This window comes from Salvelinus namaycush, chromosome 5 (assembly GCF_016432855.1).
Source record: "Salvelinus namaycush isolate Seneca chromosome 5, SaNama_1.0, whole genome shotgun sequence".
Lineage (NCBI taxonomy): Eukaryota > Metazoa > Chordata > Actinopteri > Salmoniformes > Salmonidae > Salvelinus > Salvelinus namaycush.
The window spans coordinates 68206066-68226833 of record NC_052311.1 but is presented as its reverse complement, the minus strand read 5'-3'; the positions used below and the strand labels follow the sequence as shown (position 1 = coordinate 68226833).

General features: G+C 45.1%; 2 protein-coding genes and 1 long non-coding RNA gene across 3 annotated transcripts; all 3 read right to left on the bottom strand.

The window, feature by feature from the left end:
• Window positions 1–1305: 1305 nt before the first annotated feature.
• Window positions 1306–4603, bottom strand: LOC120047768. Its single transcript, XR_005476921.1, has 3 exons — window positions 4531–4603; window positions 1438–1543; window positions 1306–1361 (listed from the first exon to the last, which is right to left on the bottom strand). It is a non-coding gene; the product is annotated as an uncharacterized LOC120047768 (long non-coding RNA).
• Window positions 4604–4619: 16 nt separating this feature from the next.
• Window positions 4620–9951, bottom strand: LOC120047306 (adaptin ear-binding coat-associated protein 1-like). Its single transcript, XM_038992828.1, has 7 exons — window positions 9857–9951; window positions 8920–9020; window positions 8324–8428; window positions 7121–7202; window positions 5698–5806; window positions 4686–4789; window positions 4620–4647 (listed from the first exon to the last, which is right to left on the bottom strand). Exons 1-7 carry the CDS (start codon window positions 9949–9951, stop codon window positions 4620–4622), a joined length of 624 nt encoding a protein of 207 aa, XP_038848756.1.
• Window positions 9952–10484: 533 nt separating this feature from the next.
• LOC120047766 (single-stranded DNA cytosine deaminase-like) lies at window positions 10485–12456 on the bottom strand. The gene is made up of 5 exons (XM_038993321.1): window positions 12437–12456; window positions 11685–11850; window positions 10808–11096; window positions 10624–10739; window positions 10485–10535 (listed from the first exon to the last, which is right to left on the bottom strand). Exons 1-5 carry the CDS (start codon window positions 12454–12456, stop codon window positions 10485–10487), a joined length of 642 nt encoding a protein of 213 aa, XP_038849249.1.
• Between the last annotated feature and the right edge of the window lie 8312 nt (window positions 12457–20768).

The following is a 20768-nucleotide window of genomic DNA, read 5'->3' as shown; positions in this document are numbered from 1 at the left end:
CCCTCCCTCCCTCCCTCCCTCCCTCCCTCCCTCCATCCTTTCTCTCACAATAACAACACAACAGTAAAGTAAAACACTGCATCTCACAAGGACTGGAATGGTCTGGCTGCATTGACAGAGTTACGTTAGTTCCAGGGTACAACGTATAGAATACAGACAGACGGACGGACGGACAGACAGTTGTATGTACACACACAGGGCTATTCATCCAGCAGGGCAAAAGTCGTGACCTAAATGAGTCATCACTACCCAGAAACCCCTAGGGACTGTTTACATCACAAGGCCTAAATCAGGCCTGTCTATCACCCCATGGGTTTAAGCCCTTCCTCACCCTCCATCCCTCCTCAGACCCCACCCATCTTTCCCTTCCCTCAATCAGCACACTTTTTTCCTCTCTCTCCCTCCATTTCTGTGTTAATTGACCAACTAACACCAGCCTCCTGTTAAAACAATGCAGCCAAGTGACCCAGACAAGTGCTCATCTCCAGCAGTGATAATGTCCACAGCAGCTGCTGCTGTGCATCTCACCACTCTCCCTGTCAGACTGTGGTTGTAGGACCGCAATAGCCCACTAAAGGGCGCCAAACAGCATGACTGCTGTGTAAACTTACAGTAGATCAGTGTCCACTCAAAGCAGAAGCTGCTCCAAAGCACAGCTCCAGACTCACCGTGGCCTAACCTTAGCAATTAAGAGGAAAATGCAAAACTGACCTTAGATCAGATATAAGATAACTTGGTCATATACTAATGCATCCAGGCAAGCCTGTAAATCAGTTATTTCAGGCGATAATTCCAGTTGTACTGGAGATTCTAAAGGAAAATTAGCTACAACACTACCACAACAATGGGAATTACAAACTACTGACACTATATACATTTACAATAATATATTATGTACATAACTTAATGAATGTATTTATTTATCAAGACTATAGTAGTGTGAGCCACCATCATTCCTTTCTGTAACATCTTTCATTTAGAGAGATTTACCCTCAGTCTTTTCCCTCCGTAATAAATACATACTCTGTTATAGATAGAGAGACAGAGGGAGAGAAGGGCAAGGAGAGGGGGACGGGGGAAGAGAGTGTAACTTTGGGGCTGAGAGGGAAAGATGTAGAAGGAGAGGATGGTAAGGAGAGGAAGCCAGGAGAGGGGTGAAGAGAGAGAGAAATAAAGAGAGGGGGGAGAGAGAGAGACAGAGTACACTGAGGTTGAGGTGATAATATACAGTGTTCTGCTGGAGTCCTCCCCTGGTCAGGGGTTAAAGGTCAGGTGAAGGTCAAGTGAAAGAGATTGTCCGACGACCTCAGAACTGCTGCCAGTTGGTGGAACCATCATCGTTGGCGAGAGGAGACATTGACCTGCATTATGGGGAAAAAGAGGAGAGCATTAATGGGGGGAACAGAATAATGAAAGAAGAGAAGATTATCCCCTTACTTTTCTGGGGCAGAGAAGTCTCCCCACATGTCCGAGCCGCTTGTAGGGTTGGGGTTCGGCTGCACCACAGAGTTGGAGTTACTGCTGTCCAGGTCTAACAAACAGCCTGAGAACAGAGAGACAACGACAGCATTAGGAATTTGAAAACTAATTTAATAGGATCTCTATGGAGACAACACACATCAGACCCTTCAATACACACCCTCTACTGCTTTCTCTACATTCATACTCTAATGACAACAGCCTTTTTTCTTGGTTAGCTTATAAAACTAAAAGAAAAAACATGCTGGACCCCATTCAATCCTTAACCTAATTACACAGTGGCATATAAAACATACACTTTTTCCCTTCAGTCAAATGAAATCACAGCATGGTTTGGGGAACTGTAAAAATAGTCTTCAACAATGGTAGCAAAAAGCAATATACAGAAAAAGCAGTTACTAGGGTAATCGAACAAGATAAACAAACAGATGAATCAGAAGCAACAATATAAGAACAGGGTCACATTCAGGAGATCACACCGCTCTGAACGTTGCACATAGAATTGTCTTGTAAGGAGCTGACATCATCCCTGATCTACATGCCAGAGCAGATCTATACTGAACTAAAATATAAACGCAACCTGCAACAATTTCAATGATTTTAATGAGTTACAGATCATATACGGAAATCAGTCAATTGAAATAAATAAATTAGGCCCTAATCTATGTATTTCACAAGAGAGGCCAGGAGCACAGCCATAGGTGGGCTTGGAGTTTTTCCCTAGAAAAGGGCTTTATGACAGACAGAAATACTGCTCAATATCATCAGTTGTCCGGGTGGCTGGTCTAAGACGATCCCGCAGGTGAAGAAGCCAGATGTGGAGGTCCTGGGCTGGCGTGGTTACGCGTGGTCTGCGGTTGTGAGGCCGGTTGGACGTACTGCCAAATTCTCTAAAACAGCGTTGGAGGCGGCTTATGGTAGAGAAATTAACATTCAATTCTCTGGCAACAGCCCTGGTGAACATTCCTGCAGTGTCACGATCGTCGTATTGTGGAAGAGAGGAGGACCAAGGCGCAGCGTGATAACAATACATCTTCTTTATTTGAAGACGAAAACGAAACGAAGAACACTATACAAACTAGACAAAACAATAAAACGACGAACGTGAAGCTATAGAACAAATAGTGCTGACACTAAACACTACACATAGACAATCACCCACGAACTACCTAATGAATATGGCTGCCTAAATATGGTTCCCAATCAGAGACAACGATAGACAGCTGTCTCTAATTGAGAACCAATCTAGGCAACCATAAACAAACATACACCTAGACTACACACTGACCCATTAACATACAAAACCCCTAGACAATACAAAACACATACATCTCCCATGTCACACCCTGACCTAACCAAAATAATAAAGAAAACAAAGATAACTAAGGCCAGGGCGTGACATGCAGTCAGCATGCCAGTTCCACACTCCCTCTAAACTTAAGACATCTGTGGCATTTTTTGTGACAAAACTGAACATTTCAGAGTGGCCATTTATTGTCCCCAGCACAAGGTGCACCTGTGTAATGATCATGCTGTTTAATCCGTTTCTTGATATGCCACACCTGTCAGGTGGTACGATTACAGTATCTTGGCAAAGGAGAAATGCACACTAACAGGGATGTAAACAAATTTGTGCACAAAATTTGAGAGAACTAAGCTATTTGTGCATATGGAAACTTTCTGAGATATTTTATTTCAGCTCATGAAACATGGGACCAACACTTTACATGTTGTGTTTATTTTTTTGTTTATTATATACACTATATATATATATACACACACAAAAGTATGTGAATATCTCTTCAAATTAGTGTATTCGGCTATGTCAGCCACACCTGTTGCAGACAGGTGTATAAAATTGAGCACACAGCCATGCAATCTCCATAGACAAACATTGGCAGTAGAATGGCCTTACTGAAGAGCTCAGTGACTTTCAACACGGCACTGTCATAAGATGCCACCTTTCCAACAAGTCAGTTTGTCAAATATCTTCCCTGCTAGAGCTGCCCCAGTCAACTTTAAGTGCTGTTATTGTGTGTGGAACGTGGAAACGTCTCGGAGCAACAACGGCTCAGCCGCGACGTGGTAGGCCACACAAGCTCACAGAATGTGACCGGCGAGTGCTGAAGAGCGTAGCGAGTAAAAATTGTCTGTCTTCTGTTGCAACACTCACTACCAACTTCCAAACTGCCTCTGGAAGCAACATCAGCACAGGAACGATTCGTCAGGAGCTTCATGAAATAGTTTTCCATGGCCGAGCAGCCGCACACAAGCCTAAGATCATCATGCACAATGCCAAGCGTTGGCTGGAGTGGTGTAAAGCTCACCGCCATTGGACTCTGGAGCAGTGGAAACATGTTCTCTAGAGTGATAAATACGCTTCACCATCTGGCAGTCCGACGGACGAATCTGGGTCTGGCGCATGCCAGGAGAACGTTACCTGCCCCAATGCATAGTGCCAACTGTCAAGTTTGGTGGAGGAGGAATAAAGGTCTGGGGCTGTTTTTCATGGATCAGGCTAGGCCCCTTTGTTCCAGTGAAGGGAAATCCTAAAGTTACAGCATACAAGGACATTCTAGACAATTCTGTGCTTACAACTTTGTGGCAAAAGTTTGGGGAAGGTCCTTTCCTGTTTCAGCATGACAATGCCACAGTGCACAAAGCGAGGTCCAGACAGAAATGGTTTGTTGAGATCGGTGTGGAAGAACTTGACTGGCCTGCACAGAGCCCTGACCTCAACCCCATCGAACACCTTTGGGATGAATAGGAACGCCAATTGCGAGCTAGGCCTAATTGCAGAACATCACTGCCTGACCTCACTAATGCTCTTGTGGCTGAATGGAAGCAAGTCCTCACAGAAAGCCTTTCCAGAAGAGTGGAGGCTGTTATGGCAGCAAAGGGGGGACCAACTCCATATTAATGCCCATGATTTTGGAATGAGATGTTCAGGGAGCAGGTGTCCACATACATTTGGTCATGTAGTGCATATCTATCTGAACAACCAGTAGCATTACACTTCGCTGAACGTGGCCCAAAATGCTGTTCACCTACCTGTGTTACTTCCCCCTGAGAACATGTCACTTCCTGCTGAGAATGTGTTGTTTCCTCCTGAAAATGTGTCACTTCCCCCTGAAAACGAGTCACTTCCCGCAGAGAATAAGTCTCCCCCTGAGAATAAACCTTCGTTGTCATTGGAGGAGCTTGACATAGGGGGAGGGGCTATCTTGGTGCCTCCACCGCCAGGGGGAGGAGGGAGGAGCCCAAAGCCACCAGCGCTCTGGGGGCGGGACTTGTCTCTCTTTCTGCCTTGCTGAGAGAGGAACAGAAATGGAAAGAATGAGAGAGGTGCGACGGGTGAGAAGGAAGGAGAGGAATAGGTGTTTGCGTGATAGCTTGACAAAGCTTATAAACAGAGCATGGGTTTGCAACGTGTGCGTGCATGTTCGCTTTTTAGTTGTTAAGCGCTAACCAGATGGTACCATGGTAGGAGTATCTAGAAGAAAAAGAAACGCACACCTATTTAGGCGAGGTGCTGGCTAGCGGAGTATAAAACTTGAAAATAAAGGAGAGCCGCACACTCTAGGAGCTCAGATGCAAAAAATGTAATATCCAACGTTTCGACAGCCAAGCTGTCTTCATCAGGGTTTAATCACAAACACTGGAGGATGACTCGTTTATATAGTGTCAAAAGACACACAGGTGTCTGTAATCATGGCCAAAAGTGGCCTAATATCATTGGTTAATTCTCAGATATTAAAATGGCATACAAAGAACAGCATACAAAAAAACAATGGATAGCATACGATCATAGATTCATTTTAGACTACACAAGCTTATAAACAATTACAATGGCAAAGTCACAATAATCACAAGAATGGCTTCAGATCAAAGTCTACGTTGAGACCGAAGGGAGCAAGGGTCTTTAAGTTAAAGATCCAGGCAGCCTCTCGTTTTAACAATAAATTATCAAGGTCACTCCCTCTCCTAGGGAGGGTGACATGTTCGATGCCAATATAACGCAGAGACGAAATCGAGTGGCCTAACTCCAAAAAGTGGGCCGCAACTGGGTAAGTCAAGTTTTTGCACCTAATGGTGCTACGATGCTCTGAGATACGTACTTTTAATTCACGCTTTGTTTTACCCACATCATTTTTACCACAAGGACAAGGACACAAGGACCATGGTAGGAGTACTATGGGTATGAGTTGATGAAGTTACCCCGATATTGAGAGTGATGGTCTGTCCTTCTTTGAAACCCAGGTCCAGTTTAGGAGTGTTGTCTGGAGTCTGAGACTGCTTACTGATCTCAAGCTCCTGTTTCACCCACCTGAGAGAGAGACAGAGAGACAGAGGTAGCGAGCGAGCGAGCGATATAGAGAGAGAGAGAAAGAGATATATACAGTAAATAGATAGAGAGAAAGAATGAGAGGGAAAAAGGGACAGAGAGTTATAGCTAGATATTACATTTCAAGCGTCTTTATTCTTTTGAAAAATGTTCTGTGCATAATGTTTACTCTCAATTTGTGATTGTTTATTTCACTTGCATTGGCAAGACAAAGGAGATGATTGTGGACTACAGGAAGAGGAGGACCGAGCACGCCCCCATTCTCATCGACGGGGCTGTAGTGGAGCAGGTTGAGAGCTTCAAGTTCCTTGGTGTCCACATCACCAACAAACTAACATGGTCCAAGCACACCAAGACAGTCGTGAAAAGGGCACGACAAAACCTATTCCCCCTCAGGAGACTGAAAATATTTGGCATGGGTCCCCAGATCCTCAAAAGGTTCTACAGCTGCACCATCAACAGCATCCTGACTGGTTGCATCACTGCCTGGTATGGCAACTGCTCGGCCTCCGACCGCAAGGCACTACAGAGGGTAGTGCGAACGGCCCAGTACATCACTGGGGCCAAGCTTCCTGCCATCCAGGACCTCTATACCAGGTGGTGTCAGAGGAAGGCCCTAAAAATTGTCAAAGACTCCAGCCACCCTAGTCATAGACTGTTCTCTCTGCTACCACACAGCAAGCGGTACCGGAGCGCCAAGTCTAGGTCCAAGAGGCTTCTAAACAGCTTCTACCCCCAAGCCATAAGACTCCTGAACATCTAGTCAAATGGCTACCCAAACTATTTGCATTGCCCCTCTCACCCCCTCTTTACACCACTGCTACTCTGTTGTCATCTATGCATAGTCACTTTAATAACTCTACCTACATGTACATACTACCTCAACTAACTGGTGCCCCTGCACATTGACTACTGGTACCCCCCTGTATATAGTCTCGCTATTGTTATTTTATTGCTGCTCTTTAATTGCTTCTACTTTGATCTCTTATTCTTATTTTTTTTAAACTGCATTATTGGTTAGGGGCTCGTAAGTAAGCATTTCATTGTAGGATCTACACCTGTTGTATTCAGCGCATGTGACTAATACAATTTGATTTGATTTTGATTTGAATATAAACATATATTTTCCATGTCAATAAAGCCCCTTGGAATTGAATCGAGAGTTATAGAGTGAAACAGATGACAGGCTATTACTAATTCATGTCAGTTAGAAGTCAACATTCTAGCTCTGAGCTGCACTTGTTTGCTAATGTTATGAGAGTGTTCTCTGTTGTGACAGCTGTAAGAGCAACACACTTAAAGTGGTCCTGCAGCGCCACGTTGAAGTCAAACGAGTCTCCTCTGTCCCCGAACCCGATGCCTATGAACGCACTGCGACCTGAGAGACAGAGGCCAAAGAAGAACAACAGACCAATGTAAATTACAAATCAAATCACTTCGTATACACACTGATCCTAAAACAGAGACATAGCACAGTGAGAAACAACTGATTGTGTACTCCAAATGCTGTAGTAGAATACTGTTTCATACTACACACTCAAATGATCCAAAACATACCTTGTTATTACTGTGGTATACTACTACTACTACTACTACTACTACTACTACTATACTGAACAAAAATATGAACGCAACATGCAACAATTTCAACGATTTTATTGAGTTACAGTTCATGTAAGGAAATCAGTCAATTTAATTAAATAAATTAGGAAATAATCTATGGATTTCACATGACTGGGCAGGGGCACAGCCATGGGTGGGCCTGGGAGGGCATAGACCCACCCACTGGGGAGCCAGGTCCAGCCAATCAGAATAAGTTTTTCCCGCACAAAAGGGCTTTAATACAGATAGAAATACTTCTCAGTTTCATCAGCTGTCCGGGTGGCAGGTGAAGAAGCCAGATATGGATGTCCTGGGCTGGCCTGGTTAAACGTGGTCTGAGGTAGTGAGTCCGGTTGGATGTATTGCCAAATTCTCTAAAACGATGTTGGAGGCAGCTTATGGTAGAGAAATAAACATTAAATTCTCTGGCAACAGCTCTGGTGGACATTCCTGCAGTCAGCATGTCATTTGCGCAATCCCTCAAAACTTGAGACATCTGTGGCATTGTGTTTTGTGACAAAACTGAACATTTTAGAGTGGCCTTTTATTGTCACCAGCACAAGATGCACCTGTGTAATGACGATGCTGTTTAATTAGCTTCTTGATATGCCACACCTATAAGGTGGATGGATTATCTTGGCAAAGGAGAAATGCTCACTAAAAGGAATGTAAACAAATATGTGCACATTTTATTTTGTGAAATAAGCTTTTTGGGCATATGGAACATCTCTGGGATATTTTATTTCAGCTCATGAAACATGGGAACAAAACTTTACATGTTGCATATATATTTTTGTTCAGTATAATAACTGCTAATAGAAAATGTGAGGAAGTAGTGTGTGATACTTCTTTCTAATTTGGCCAGATGGTGACGATGGACGACGATCAACAACCCACCACTCTCATCCTGGATCCGAAGCACAAAGTAACGACTGGAGTCACTGACGGTTTCTATGGCGATGCCAGGGTACTCGTCCACTGGTGCCTGTGCAAACAGCTCCCCTGCAGAGACGGAGGGTAATTAGAACTCAGGCATTATAACTAATGGTTCAAGTCAAGAGTCAGAGGGCAAGGTGGAACAGTTAACATGGTCCTTTCAGATCAACAAGAAGTTCCATGGGGACAATTTGGAATTGGGCACGATGATCTTCTGACTAGAAGTGCCTTGAGGTGGGCTAGGGGCTATTGCAGAAGTCCCCAATTACATTCAGCAGTGGGCAAATTTTTCCTTGAGCGGATGGTCAGAACATAGTTATAAATAATTTGCCCTCTGCAAATTGACCGCAAGAAACAGATATAGTATTTGACAAAAACAGAATAATTTCAAACCTTGATTATATTGGGATACGATCACATATGCCTCTCTATTTATGCGTGGGAATACTTGGGAACAGATTTCCTACATTAAAATTACTTTGAGCTTTTCCTGGTGATTTTACAGTCTTTTATGTCCAAGAACAAAAATTATTATTTGTAAAGATTTGGCCTCTCACCAGAGATCTTGTCCTCCAGTTTGATGAAAGCCACTTTTCCCCGAGCAGTCACTCTCATACGGCCTGTCCAATCAGGGGCGTCCAGCTTCCAATCCGCAGCCCTGAGGGAGACACAGACAGCAAATCAGGGATGAGACTGACTGTATAGGTGTGTGTGTGAGAAAGAGGGAGACCACGTTGTTGATAACCAACCACTACACTTTGCTACCGAAATGAGAGTGACTGGGCTGGTGACTGGGCTGGCAGTTCACCAGACCTGGGGTGGAATATTCCCTCATTAGTATTACTCACTACATCACACAACAGACTCAGCTTTGTGCCAATCAGCTCCCAGGAGACAGATACAGTATGGAGCGCTGTCCAGTCAGCATGGAGATAGACTGGATCACGTTAAAACACCAGCCAATGAACAAATGGGTAAACACAATATAGTCACACACACTGCCAAACGTAGACTGTACCCTAACAGGACAGAAGTCACTGTCAACAAGAGATCCTTTAACGAACCCTGGTCAGAAAGTAATAGGGTAGGCTACAACAGAGAAAATGCCCAGATAATCCTCAGAGGGAGTAAAAATCTCACCTAATCCTCTGGACCTTTAAATACCGTAGTATCTGCTATAGCCTTTCATTAAACATACAATAATGGCAGGTGTATTCTCCCTATCCATCCCACTACGCACAACCTTGACATCTGGTGGTAGACTATTCCTTCCCAACCAGTTTGCCTAGTAGGCCACCTTAGAAAAAGCTATTGCGTACTGCAAAGGCAACAGAGACGAGCATTATAGCCTTTATATGGACTTTACATTACCTTGATGTGGGGATAAGAGCTTTGCCTACGGGGAGGTTGATATATCGCCGTATCAAACAATGGATGCTGGAGTCAGACAAGGGCAAGGTCACCGGTTGATGGTGACGGAACCGGGTCTCTTACCTGACTCCCCGGTTCGATGCCCGCGGCGGGATTCGGTAAACGTTGACGTCAGGTTTCACACACAGGATCGACTCGTATTCGCCCTCGGTCGCCATCTTGACTTTAATTCAATCGGTGTGTGGTGATCGTGCACGTTAACCGGTGCGAGAGCGTAATACACTGTGTATTTGCGCACATGAAGCGTTCACATCCATTTCTAATGTCGTTCGTCCAGATTAATCAACCATTGTCAGTGATAGTTTAGGGATCATTTTAATCAATTAGCCTAAACGTTATTTGGTTGTTTATCGTTGGCTATGTGAGAGATAAAGAGCTGGTCAAATGTAAATAGAGGATAGGATCATGTCAACACAAAACGACTCAATCACAGTTGGAGGGAATTATTTAATGGATGTGTTACAAGACAGTAATAATGCTACAAAGGGTAAAAATGTAAATCCCATGGATTAAATAACAATATATAAACACATTATTGAGTTGTACAGTTGACCTATTTCAGTTATTATTATTTACTTTTACAATGATAGATTAAAGTGATCTTTACAGTATAACATTGACAGGTAGCACCAGTGGGAGGAGCATAAATAAACAGCTCCATATCAGCGTATATGACAGGGATAGAGGTGAATCACAGTCCAAGTAGCTCGAAAGCATCTCCCCAATCTTCTGCCTCACCAGGCTGAAAGACAAATCAGTAAATATTATTAGCCTACTAACTCAAGGGTACAGTGTGTGTGCATGTGTGTGTGTGTGTGTGTGTGTCCTACCTGGAGGATTTCGTTAAGTTTCCTGGCCAGTTGAACAGAGTTCTGATGCAGTCCGTCCCAGGCCTTAAACACACGCTGTCTGCAAGCTACAAAGGTCTGCCAACAGTAGAAATAGTCTATAGGGAAGAGACAGAATTATAATGAGAGATGTACTCACACACCCACACACACACACCCTCTCTACCTTCATAGTTCATGACAGTGATCTGCACCCCGGCTCTCTGCAGCATGCGGAGACCCTCTCTCGCACTGCTGTCCTCCGGGTCACAGAAGTAGAGCCTGGAGACGTAGATCCTGAGGCGGAGGTTGGGGGTCTGGCTGAGGAACTGGGCCAGCCTGTAGGAGCAGTCTGAGCAGGGGGACCAGGAACAGAACCAGGTGACAGAGTAACACAGTCCCACACTGTCTGGAGCTCCATAACCCCACAGGCCTGGACACAGGGCGCCTGCTTCCAAGAGGCGCAGGAACAGCAGCTGGGGGGGGGGGGAATAGAGTGATGGAGATGTGTGAGAAAGGGAGAGGGGTGAGGAATGAGGGAGAGATAGTGATGGAGATAGGGGAGGAAGTGAGAGGGAGGAGGAATGAGGGAGAGTGAGTGATATGGAGGTAGGTGAGGAATGAGGGAGAGAGTGATTGAGATAGGTGAGGAAGGTAGACGGGTGAGGAATGAGGGAGAGAGTGATGGATGTAGTTCAGGAAGAGAGAGAGAGAGAGCGAGAGAGAGAGAGAGAGAGAGGGGAATGATTGAGGGAGGAAGATATAGATAGAGAGAAAGGAGAGGTAATGCATGGATAGAGAGTGGAGAGTAGAATGAGGGGAAAGAGAGTGATGAAGACAGGGGAAAGAAAGAAAGAAAATGGAAGAGATAGGATATATATAACGACGGAAAGGGGGAGAGAAACTGGAGCAAATGACAGATGATAAAATTTGTTCCACGTTTTTTAACCATTTCCTCTGTTTCCTCCTCTCCCTCTCTCTCCTCTCCCTCTCCTCTCCTTTCCCTACTCTCTCCCCTCCCTCCTCTCCCTACTCCCTCCCTCCCTCTCCTCTCCCTCCCTCACCTCAACATGACAGCCGGACCGGTTGCGCAGGTGTCCAAAGTCGAAGGAGAGTGAGTTTGGTCCCACCCGCCTCTTGACCACGAAGCACAGGTAGGTTTCATGTCGGCCCTTGGCCCAGCGCATGTTCTTATAGTGGTAGATAAACTTCTTCTGGGCCAACAGAACACTGAGACACAGAAAGTAGGTTTTCACTCAAATACGTAGTAGAGATGAATGCTAAATGAATGAATGCTAAATCTATTTTCATACGCAAACTGAGGCAGGCCTATGGTGAAAAGGTGAATGGTTATAGCCACTACTATTGCTTTTCCCTCCTCTGCCCCTGTAGTGTCTTCTCTGGTGTGGAAAAGCCATATACTCTGGTTACGAGGACTGCACTAACTACTCAACACTTTCCTCTTCTTTAACAAAACCACAGGTTTGGTCAACCATCTGTCAATGAACTGGTGTCTAACAAACTGACCCTGGTTCTCTCAGTCTCAGTTTCAATCAGACAGCTTTCAGCGAAACTAGCGAAAGCTATTCAATACATTGTTGTCATCATCACTGAAACTTCTGATTGTGCTGCATAAGAGAAAGATGACAGGAGTGGTTTCATAAAGCATCACCAATGATAAATAGGACCGCAATCACCAATTGGTAGGGATAAGCTTTAAAATATGTACTACACCATCCATGTGATATTATATCATATACATTTGCTCACCTCATTAAACAATTAATACAAAAAAACAGATGTTCATTTTACTCACCTGTCAAATTTGTTGATCATTGCAGAAGCCTAATTTGTCTCACACAGTCAATCAGGCGAGAGCGAGTGGTGAGATGAGTGTGGGGGGAGGAGGGAAGGGAAGGAGGGGACAGGGTAGATATATATATATACCTATACGCTCAGTCAAACAGCTTGTGTAGAGAGGTGGCTCTGGTTGGATGGAGAGATTTTTCAAAACAAGAGTAGGGGAGGGGTGACAACAGTACCAAAGCTAGGCCAGGGTTGTATAGATACAGTATACTACAGGACATTGTTATTCAGCAAACAACAATGTAGGCCTACTAACTGTCAAACTAGATAAGAAATACTAGTTATACTAGATAGATACAGTCCGTGTGTTGATTATGACTAATACTAAACTGAACAAAAATATAAACGCAACATGCAACAATTTCAAAGACTTTACTGAGTTACAGTTCATATATGAAAATCAGTCAATTGAAATAAATTCATTAGGCCCTATTCTATGGATTTCACATGACTGGGAATACAGATATGCATCTGTTGGTCAAAGATACCTTAAAATAAAAGTAGGGGCGTGGATCAGAAAACCAGGCAGTATCTGGTGTGACCACAATTTGCCTCATGCAGCGCGACACATCTCCTTCACATAGAGTTGGCCAGGCTGTTGATTCTAGCCTGTGGAATGTTGTCCCACTCCTCTTCAATGACTGTGCGAAGTTGCTGGGTATTGGCGGGAACTGGAACACGCTGTCGTACACGTTGATCCAGAGCATCCCAAACATGCTCAATGGGTGACATGTCTGGTGAAAATGCAGACCATGGAAGAACTGGGGCATTTTCAGCTTCCAGGAATTGTATACAGATCCTTGTGACATGGGGCCGTGCATTATCATGCTGAAACATGAGGTGATGGTGGCGGATGAATGGCACGACAATGGGCCTCAGGATCTCATCGCGGTATCTCTGTGCATTCAAATTGCCATCGATAAAATGCAATTGTGTTTGTTGTCCGTAGGTTATGCCTGCCCATACTATAACCCCACCGCCACCATGGGGCACTCTGTTCACAACATTGACATCAGCCAACCGCTCGCCCACACAACGCCATACACGCTGCCTGCTATCTGCCCGGTACAGTTGAAACCGGCATTCATCCGTGAAGAGCACACTTCTCCAGCGTACCAGTGGCCATCGAAGGTTAGCATTTGCCCACTGAAGTCGGTTACGACACCGAACTGCAGTCAGGTCAAGACCTTGGTGAGGACAACAAGCACACAGATGAGCTTCCCTGAGATGGTTTCTGATAATTCTTTGTTTTGCAAACCCACAGTTTTATCTGTGGCATTATGTTGTGTGACAAAACGGAACATTTTAGAGTGGCCTTTTATTGTCCCCAGCACAAGGTGCACCTGTGTAATGATCATGCTGTTTAATCAGCTTCTTGATATGCCACACCTGTCAAGTGGATGGATTATTTTAGCAAATGAGAAATGCTCACTAACAGGGATGTGAACAAATTGGTGCACAACATTTGAGAGAAATAAGCTTTTTGTGCGTATGGAACATTTCTGGGATCTTTTATTTCAGCTCATGAAACATGGGACCAACACTTTACATGTTGCGTTTCTGTTTTTGTTCAGTATAGTTATACTACATAGATATAGTCCATGAGTTGATTATGACTAATTAGAGAACAACAAGAAACAAATCCGTTTCACAATGCAGGAAACACAAAGTAATTATAGTGACCACACATGAGTCCAGGAGTGTTTGACGTGATTTGTAACCTTTTGATTTTCTCACATACGTCAGTAAACTCAGCCAAATGGGTGGAAATTTCCAAAGGCGCTTCGCTCGCTCCCCCAGCCAGTCACCCAACCCTCCACTCTAGTTTTCCCAGATCATAAAAAATGAAAACTTCCAGATACCTTCTCGCCTTGATGCAGACTGGGTTTACCACTCTTCCTCGTTCCCCTCAGCTCCTTCCTCCTTTCGTTACCTCCTCCCCCTCGTCACCGTTTCCAGGCCCCAGAGTTGGGGTAGACATGGGCGTCCCCCATAATCCAGAGGCCCTGACACCTATACCTCTGATTTGGGTTTTGTGAGTGCATGTGCTTGCACGTGTCATATTTTGGTTTTCCCAAAGTGTGTCAATCATAACTTAGGAGCTGTGAGTGACCCCTCTCACCCCAGGCTTCCCTCTCTGCTCCACCACCGCAGTGTGTGGCTCTCTCCCCTTACCCACAGTGTGTATAACTCAGACCAACCAGCCTTTGAACCATGAGATGTTGTCATCCATCCTCCTCCATAGACGAGGGTGTGTTCACTCTCTCTCCGGCTTTGTTCTGTGCCGTCGTTCTGTCTGTTTTTGCTCCGGCCCGGTCCCGTTCACTGCAGCTGCACGCATCCTGTGCCTCTGTTTCCCATGACTCCCAACTCCCCTCATCCTCTCATGCACTCTGTGGTTTGGGGAATTCACCGTTTCCCAGGGTGGGTGTATTTGGAGCTCATCTGTACTGTGTGTGAGTGTGTGTTTGGTTGGCTTGTGGAGCCCATCTGTGTGAGTGTGTGTTTGGTTGGCTTGTGGGTCCCATCTGTGTGAGTGTGTGTTTGGTTGGCTTGTGGAGCCCATCTGTGTGAGTGTGTGTTTGGTTGGCTTGTGGAGCCCATCTGTGTGAGTGTGTGTTTGGTTGGCTTGTGGAGCCCATCTGTGTGAGTGTGTGTTTGGTTGGCTTGTGGAGCCCATCTGTGTGAGTGTGTGTTTGGTTGGCTTGTGGAGCCCATCTGTGTGAGTGTGTGTTTGGTTGGCTTGTGGAGCCCATCTGTGTGAGTGTGTGTTTGGTTGGTTGGCTTGTGGAGCCCATCTGTGTGAGTGTGTGTTTGGTTGGCTTGTGGAGCCCATCTGTGTGAGTGTGTGTTTGGTTGGCTTGTGGAGCCCATCTGTGTGAGTGTGTGTTTGGTTGGTTGGCTTGTGGAGCCCATCTGTGTGAGTGTGTGTTTGGTTGGTTGGCTTGTGGAGCCCATTTGTGTGATGTTTGGTTGGTTGGCTTGTGGAGCCCATCTGTGTGAGTGTGTCATAAATATGATCTTTACACATCATCTGGAACGGATTTATCCACTGCCATTTACGTACCAACTGCCGGTGGTGCGGTGCCCCAACATCAAGATTTACACTCATCTGCAATGTTTGTCTCTGTGTGTGTGTATGTGTCTGTGTGTGTATGTGTCTGTGTGTGTATCTGTCTGTGTGTGTATGTGTCTGTATCTGTCTGTGTATGTCTCTGTGTGTGTATGTGTCTGTGTGTGTATGTGTCTGTATCTGTCTGTTTATGTCTCTGTGTGTGTATGTGTCTGTATCTGTCTGTGTATGTCTCTGTGTGTGTATGTGTCTGTATCTGTCTGTGTATGTCTCTGTGTGTGTATCTGTCTGTGTGTGTATGTGTGCTGTATGTGTGTGAGAGAGTGACTCTATGTGTTGACAGCAACTAACCTTAGTAACCTTGTTGCACTATGTTGATAAAGCACCTAAAATTCACTGTGAATGTGTCTATGGAATGTTACCATTTTTATCCTCCAGTCTGTTTTAGATACGTGTGCACGCACGCACGCACGCACGCACGCACGCACGCACGCACGCACGCACGCACGCACGCACGCACGCACGCACGCACGCGCGCGCGCACGCACGCGCGCACACACACACACACACACACACTGAAAACGCGCGCGTGTGTGTGTGCGTGTGTGTGTGTGTGTGTGTGTGTGTGTGTGTGTGTTTTTAACAAATATGGATTATACATCACCATCTTCCATGGTTTGACCACAGTTTACCGAGGTCGCTTTTCGGTCACATATCACCTCACATGCACTGGCCCTCCTCTCGTGCACAGCCCTACTGTAACAGACAGTGTGTGTGTCAGAGTACAGTAGGTTATGGTAGACATGGCTGTGCATTTAACCCATAGTCAGGGGGGAACCAACCGGCAGCAGGATGTGCAAAGTCATACTTTCCGAAACCCTTCCACCCACCCTTCCACCCCCCCCCCCCCCCCCCCCCACACACCCACACCCACACACACACACACACCCACACACACACACACCGCCACACACACACACCGCCACACACACCGCCACACACACACACACCGCCATACCGTGCAGAACCCTATGACCACAGTCACAAACAGGCTTACTTTCCAGTAGCGTGAACTCACATCTGTTTCCTGACAACAATAATAGTTTCAGATGTGTTAGACTGTAGAAGGCCAGCTAACAGGTGTCTGCAGCAGGGCAGGGCAGCCATGGAGAGAGAACCATCACTCTCAATAATAAAATGACCTCATGCTCAACGGGAAGAATGGGGAAGACTGTTTCAAGGATAACAATTACTCCCACACTCCCCATTACATCTGTCTGTCTGCACATTTCCTTCACTAATGTCCATGGCCATGGGTAGTGCTAAATGTGTGAGTGGGATGGGGTTTAATGGGGTTTTACTGTAATCCCAGCACTACAAAGAGTTGTGGCATTGTAATGTATTTATTCTGAAGATTACACATTGTTTTACTGCAGAGAAATCACTTTACGTTAGAATCCTAGAGGCTAAGAGCTAAGGATTTGTTCTGGTTAAACAGTTGATGCAATCTCCTCGGTGGTTCTGTTTTCTTAAACTTTGTATTCGGGGAGATACTCCTCCCCCAAGACCACACACACACCGCTAGCTATTTAATTTACAACACTCCAACACTGTATGTCTGTAAGAAACAGGTTAATGTAGTTATGATACGGTCTGAGGTTAGCACGGTGAGCGTACGTGTAGCTAACCACGCTCTAATTCTGGTTAGGCTGAGACAGGGCTGAAGAGCAGTGTCACTCATACCCTTCCACCCACACACAAACTGACATTCACCTGCAAACAGCACACTTCACTACTGCTATAATTTACTACGAATGCCATGGTGTGTACCAGGGATCTGTACCATGGATAATATAGCTGGCACTTTCCTCCTGCCATGTGACAGGTGTGCAGTGTGAGGAAGGATATTAAGTGTCATTAAAGGGGGGGATGAGGATAGAGAGAGAGATGAATGAAGGAGAGCATGTGTTTTGCAGACTCATACAAAGCCACACACAGGTGCAGGTGAGGAGTGAGAGAGAAGAGGGGGGAGAAAGAGAGAAAGGTGAACAGAGAAGTTCTGCAGACTCACATAAACCACATACTTCCTCACACACAGTAAATGTATACTCACTGACACAGGTGTGCACACAGCCCCGCGTACGCACACATTTATTTGCAAAATCACTTATTTATAAAAATAAGTATTTACAAATAAAGAGCCAGTCAGACATATAAACATATATATTTGTAATCGAATAAGAACTCAATGACAATTGCAAAAGCAATACATAAAAAAATACATACTACAAATCGGGTGAGGAAAAAACATAATTTAAGTGAGGTTCTGTTCAAAAGGTTGTCCATTGTCTTCCAACATTTTAGTTAGACTCTACCCTCATTATTGCCTTGATAAGAGAGGTAGTCTCCCTCTTTTCACTGTACCTCTCCTTCTCCTCTCTCTATTTCCCTATAGTATCGCTCCTCCTCCTCTCTCTATTTCCCTTTAGTATCTATCCTTCTCCTCTCTCTATTTCCCTATAGTATCTATCCTTCTCCTCTCTCTATTTCCCTATAGTATCTCTCCTCCTCCTCCTCTCTCTATTTCCCTATAGTATCTATCCTTCTCCTCTCTCTATTTCCCTATAGTATCGCTCCTCCTCCTCTCTCTATTTCCCTATAGTATCTCTCCTTCTCCTCTCTCTATTTCCCTATAGTATCTCTCCTCCTCCTCTCTCTATTTCCCTATAGTATCTCTCCTCCTCCTCCTCTCTCTATTTCCCTATAGTATCTCTCCTCCTCCTCTCTCTATTTCCCTATAGTATCTCTCCTCCTCCTCCTCCTCCTCTCTATTTCCCTATAGTATCTCTCCTCCTCCTCTCTCTATTTCCCTATAGTATCTCTCCTCCTCCTCTCTCTATTTCCCTTTAGAATTTCTCCTCCTCCTTCTCCCTCTTTTCCCTATAGTATCTCTCCTCCTCCTCCCCCCTCTCTCCATTTCCCTATAGTATCTCTCCTCCTCCTCTCTCTATTTCCCTATAGTATCTCTCCTCCTCCTCTCTCTATTTCCCTTTAGAATCTCTCCTCCTCCTCCTCCCTCTTTTCCCTATAGTATCTCTCCTCCTCCTCTCTCTATTTCCCTTTAGAATCTCTCCTCCTCCTCCTCCCTCTTTTCCCTATAGTATCTCTCCTCCTCCTCTCTCTATTTCCCTATAGTATCTCTCCTCCTCCTCCTCCCTCTATTTCCCTATAGTATCTCTCCTCCTCCTCTCTCTATTTCCCTATAGTATCTCTCCTCCTCCTCCCTCTATTTCCCTATAGTATCTCTCCTCCTCCTCTCTCTATTTCCCTATAGTATCTATCCTCCTTCTTCTCTCTCTATTTCCCTATAGTATCTCTCCTCCTCCTTCTCTCTCTATTTCCCAAAAACTATCTCTCCACCTCCTCCTCTCTTTATTTCCCTATAGTATCTCTCCTCCTCCTCTCTCTATTTCCCTATAGTATCTCTCCTCCTCCTCTCTCTATTTCCCTATAGTATCTCTCCTCCTCCTCTCTCTATTTCCCTATAGTATCTCTCCTCCTCCTCTCTCTATTTCCCTATAGTATCTCTCCTCCTCCTCTCTCTATTTCCCTATAGTATCTCTCCTCCTCCTCTCTCTATTTCCCTATAGTATCTCTCCTCCTCCTCCTCCTCCCTCTATTTCCCTATAGTATCTCTCCTCCTCCTCTCTATTTCCCTATAGTATCTCTCCTCCTCCCCCTCCTCCCTCTATTTCCCTATAGTATCTCTCCTCCTCCTCTCTCTATTTCCCTATAGTATCTCTCCTCCTCCTCTCTCTATTTCCCTATAGTATCTCTCCTCCTCCTCTCTCCATTTCCCTATAGTATCTCTCCTCCTCCTCTCTCCATTTCCCTATAGTATCTCTCCTCCTCCTCTCTCTATTTCCCTTTAGAATCTCTCCTCCTCCTCCTCCCTCTTTTCCCTATAGTATCTCTCCTCCTCCTCCCCCCTCTCTCCATTTCCCTATAGTATCTCTCCTCCTCCTCCTCTATCTATTTCCCTATAGTATCTCTCCTCCTCCTCCTCTCTCTATTTCCCTATATTATCTCTCCTCCTCCTCCTCCCTCTATTTCCCTATAGTATCTCTCCTCCTCTCTCTATTTCCCTATAGTATCTCTCCTCCTCCTCTCTCTATTTCCCTATAGTATCTCTCCTCCTCCTCTCTCTATTTCCCTATAGTATCTCTCCTCCTCCTCCTCTATTTCCCTATAGTATCTCTCCTCCTCCTCCTCTCTCTATTTCCCTACAGTATCTCTCCTCCTCCTCTCTCTATTTCCCTATAGTATCTCTCCTCCTCCTCTCTCTATTTCCCTATAGTATCTCTCCTCCTCCTCTCTCTATTTCCCTTTAGTATCTCTACTCCTCCTCCTCCTCTCTCTATTTCCCTATAGTATCTCTCCTCCTCCTCTCTCTATTTCCCGATAGTATCTCTCCTCCTCCTCTCTCTATTTCCCTATAGTATCTCTCATCCTCCTCCTCTATTTCCCTATAGTATCTCTCCTCCTCCTCTCTCTATTTCCCTATAGTATCTATCCTCCTCCTCCTCCCTCTATTTCCCTATAGTATCTATTTCCCATAGTATCTCTCCTCCTCCTCTCTCTATATCCCTATAGTATCTCTCCTCCTCCTCCTCTCTTATTCCCTATATTATCCTCCTCCTCCCCTACCTTCTCTCCTCTCTATTTTCCCTTAGTGATCTCTCCTCCTCCTTCCTCTCTCTATTTTCCCTATTAGTACTCTCCTCCTCCTCTCTCTATTTCCCTCTAGTATATCATCCCTCCTTCCTCTCTATTTCCCATAGTATCCTCTACTCCTCCTCTCCTTCTCTCTATTTCCCTAAATAGTTGCTCTCCTCCACTCTACTCTCTATTTCCCTATCGTATCTCTCCTCCTCCTCTCTCTATTTCCCTATATGTATTCTCTCCTCTCCTCTCTCTATTTCCCTATAGTATCCTTCCTCCTCCTCTCTCTATTTTCCTATAGTATCTATCCTCCTCCTCCTCCCTCTATTTCCCTATAGTATCTATCCTCCTCCTACCTCTCCTCCTATTTCCCTATAGTATCTTATCCTCCTCCTCCTCTATTCCTATTTCCCCTTACAGTTATCTCTCCGCCTCCCTTCCTCCTCTATTTCCCTTATAGCTAGCTCTCCTCCTCCTCTCTCTATTT

Excerpts from the sequence above, each read along its gene's own strand:
- LOC120047306 (XM_038992828.1), bottom strand. The coding sequence starts at position 9,951 with ATGGCGACCGAGGGCGAATACGAGTCGATCCTGTGTGTGAAACCTGAC. Across the intron at positions 9,021-9,856 it reads GCATCGAACCGGGGAGTCAG|GGCTGCGGATTGGAAGCTGG; the intron begins GTAAGAGACCCG and ends TGTCTCCCTCAG. Across the intron at positions 5,807-7,120 it reads GCGCTGCAGGACCACTTTAA|GTGGGTGAAACAGGAGCTTG; the intron begins GTGTGTTGCTCT and ends TCTCTCTCTCAG.
- LOC120047766 (XM_038993321.1), bottom strand. The coding sequence starts at position 12,456 with ATGATCAACAAATTTGACAG. Across the intron at positions 10,740-10,807 it reads CACTGTCATGAACTATGAAG|ACTATTTCTACTGTTGGCAG; the intron begins GTAGAGAGGGTG and ends TCTTCCCTATAG. Across the intron at positions 10,536-10,623 it reads AACTTAACGAAATCCTCCAG|CCTGGTGAGGCAGAAGATTG; the intron begins GTAGGACACACA and ends TTTGTCTTTCAG.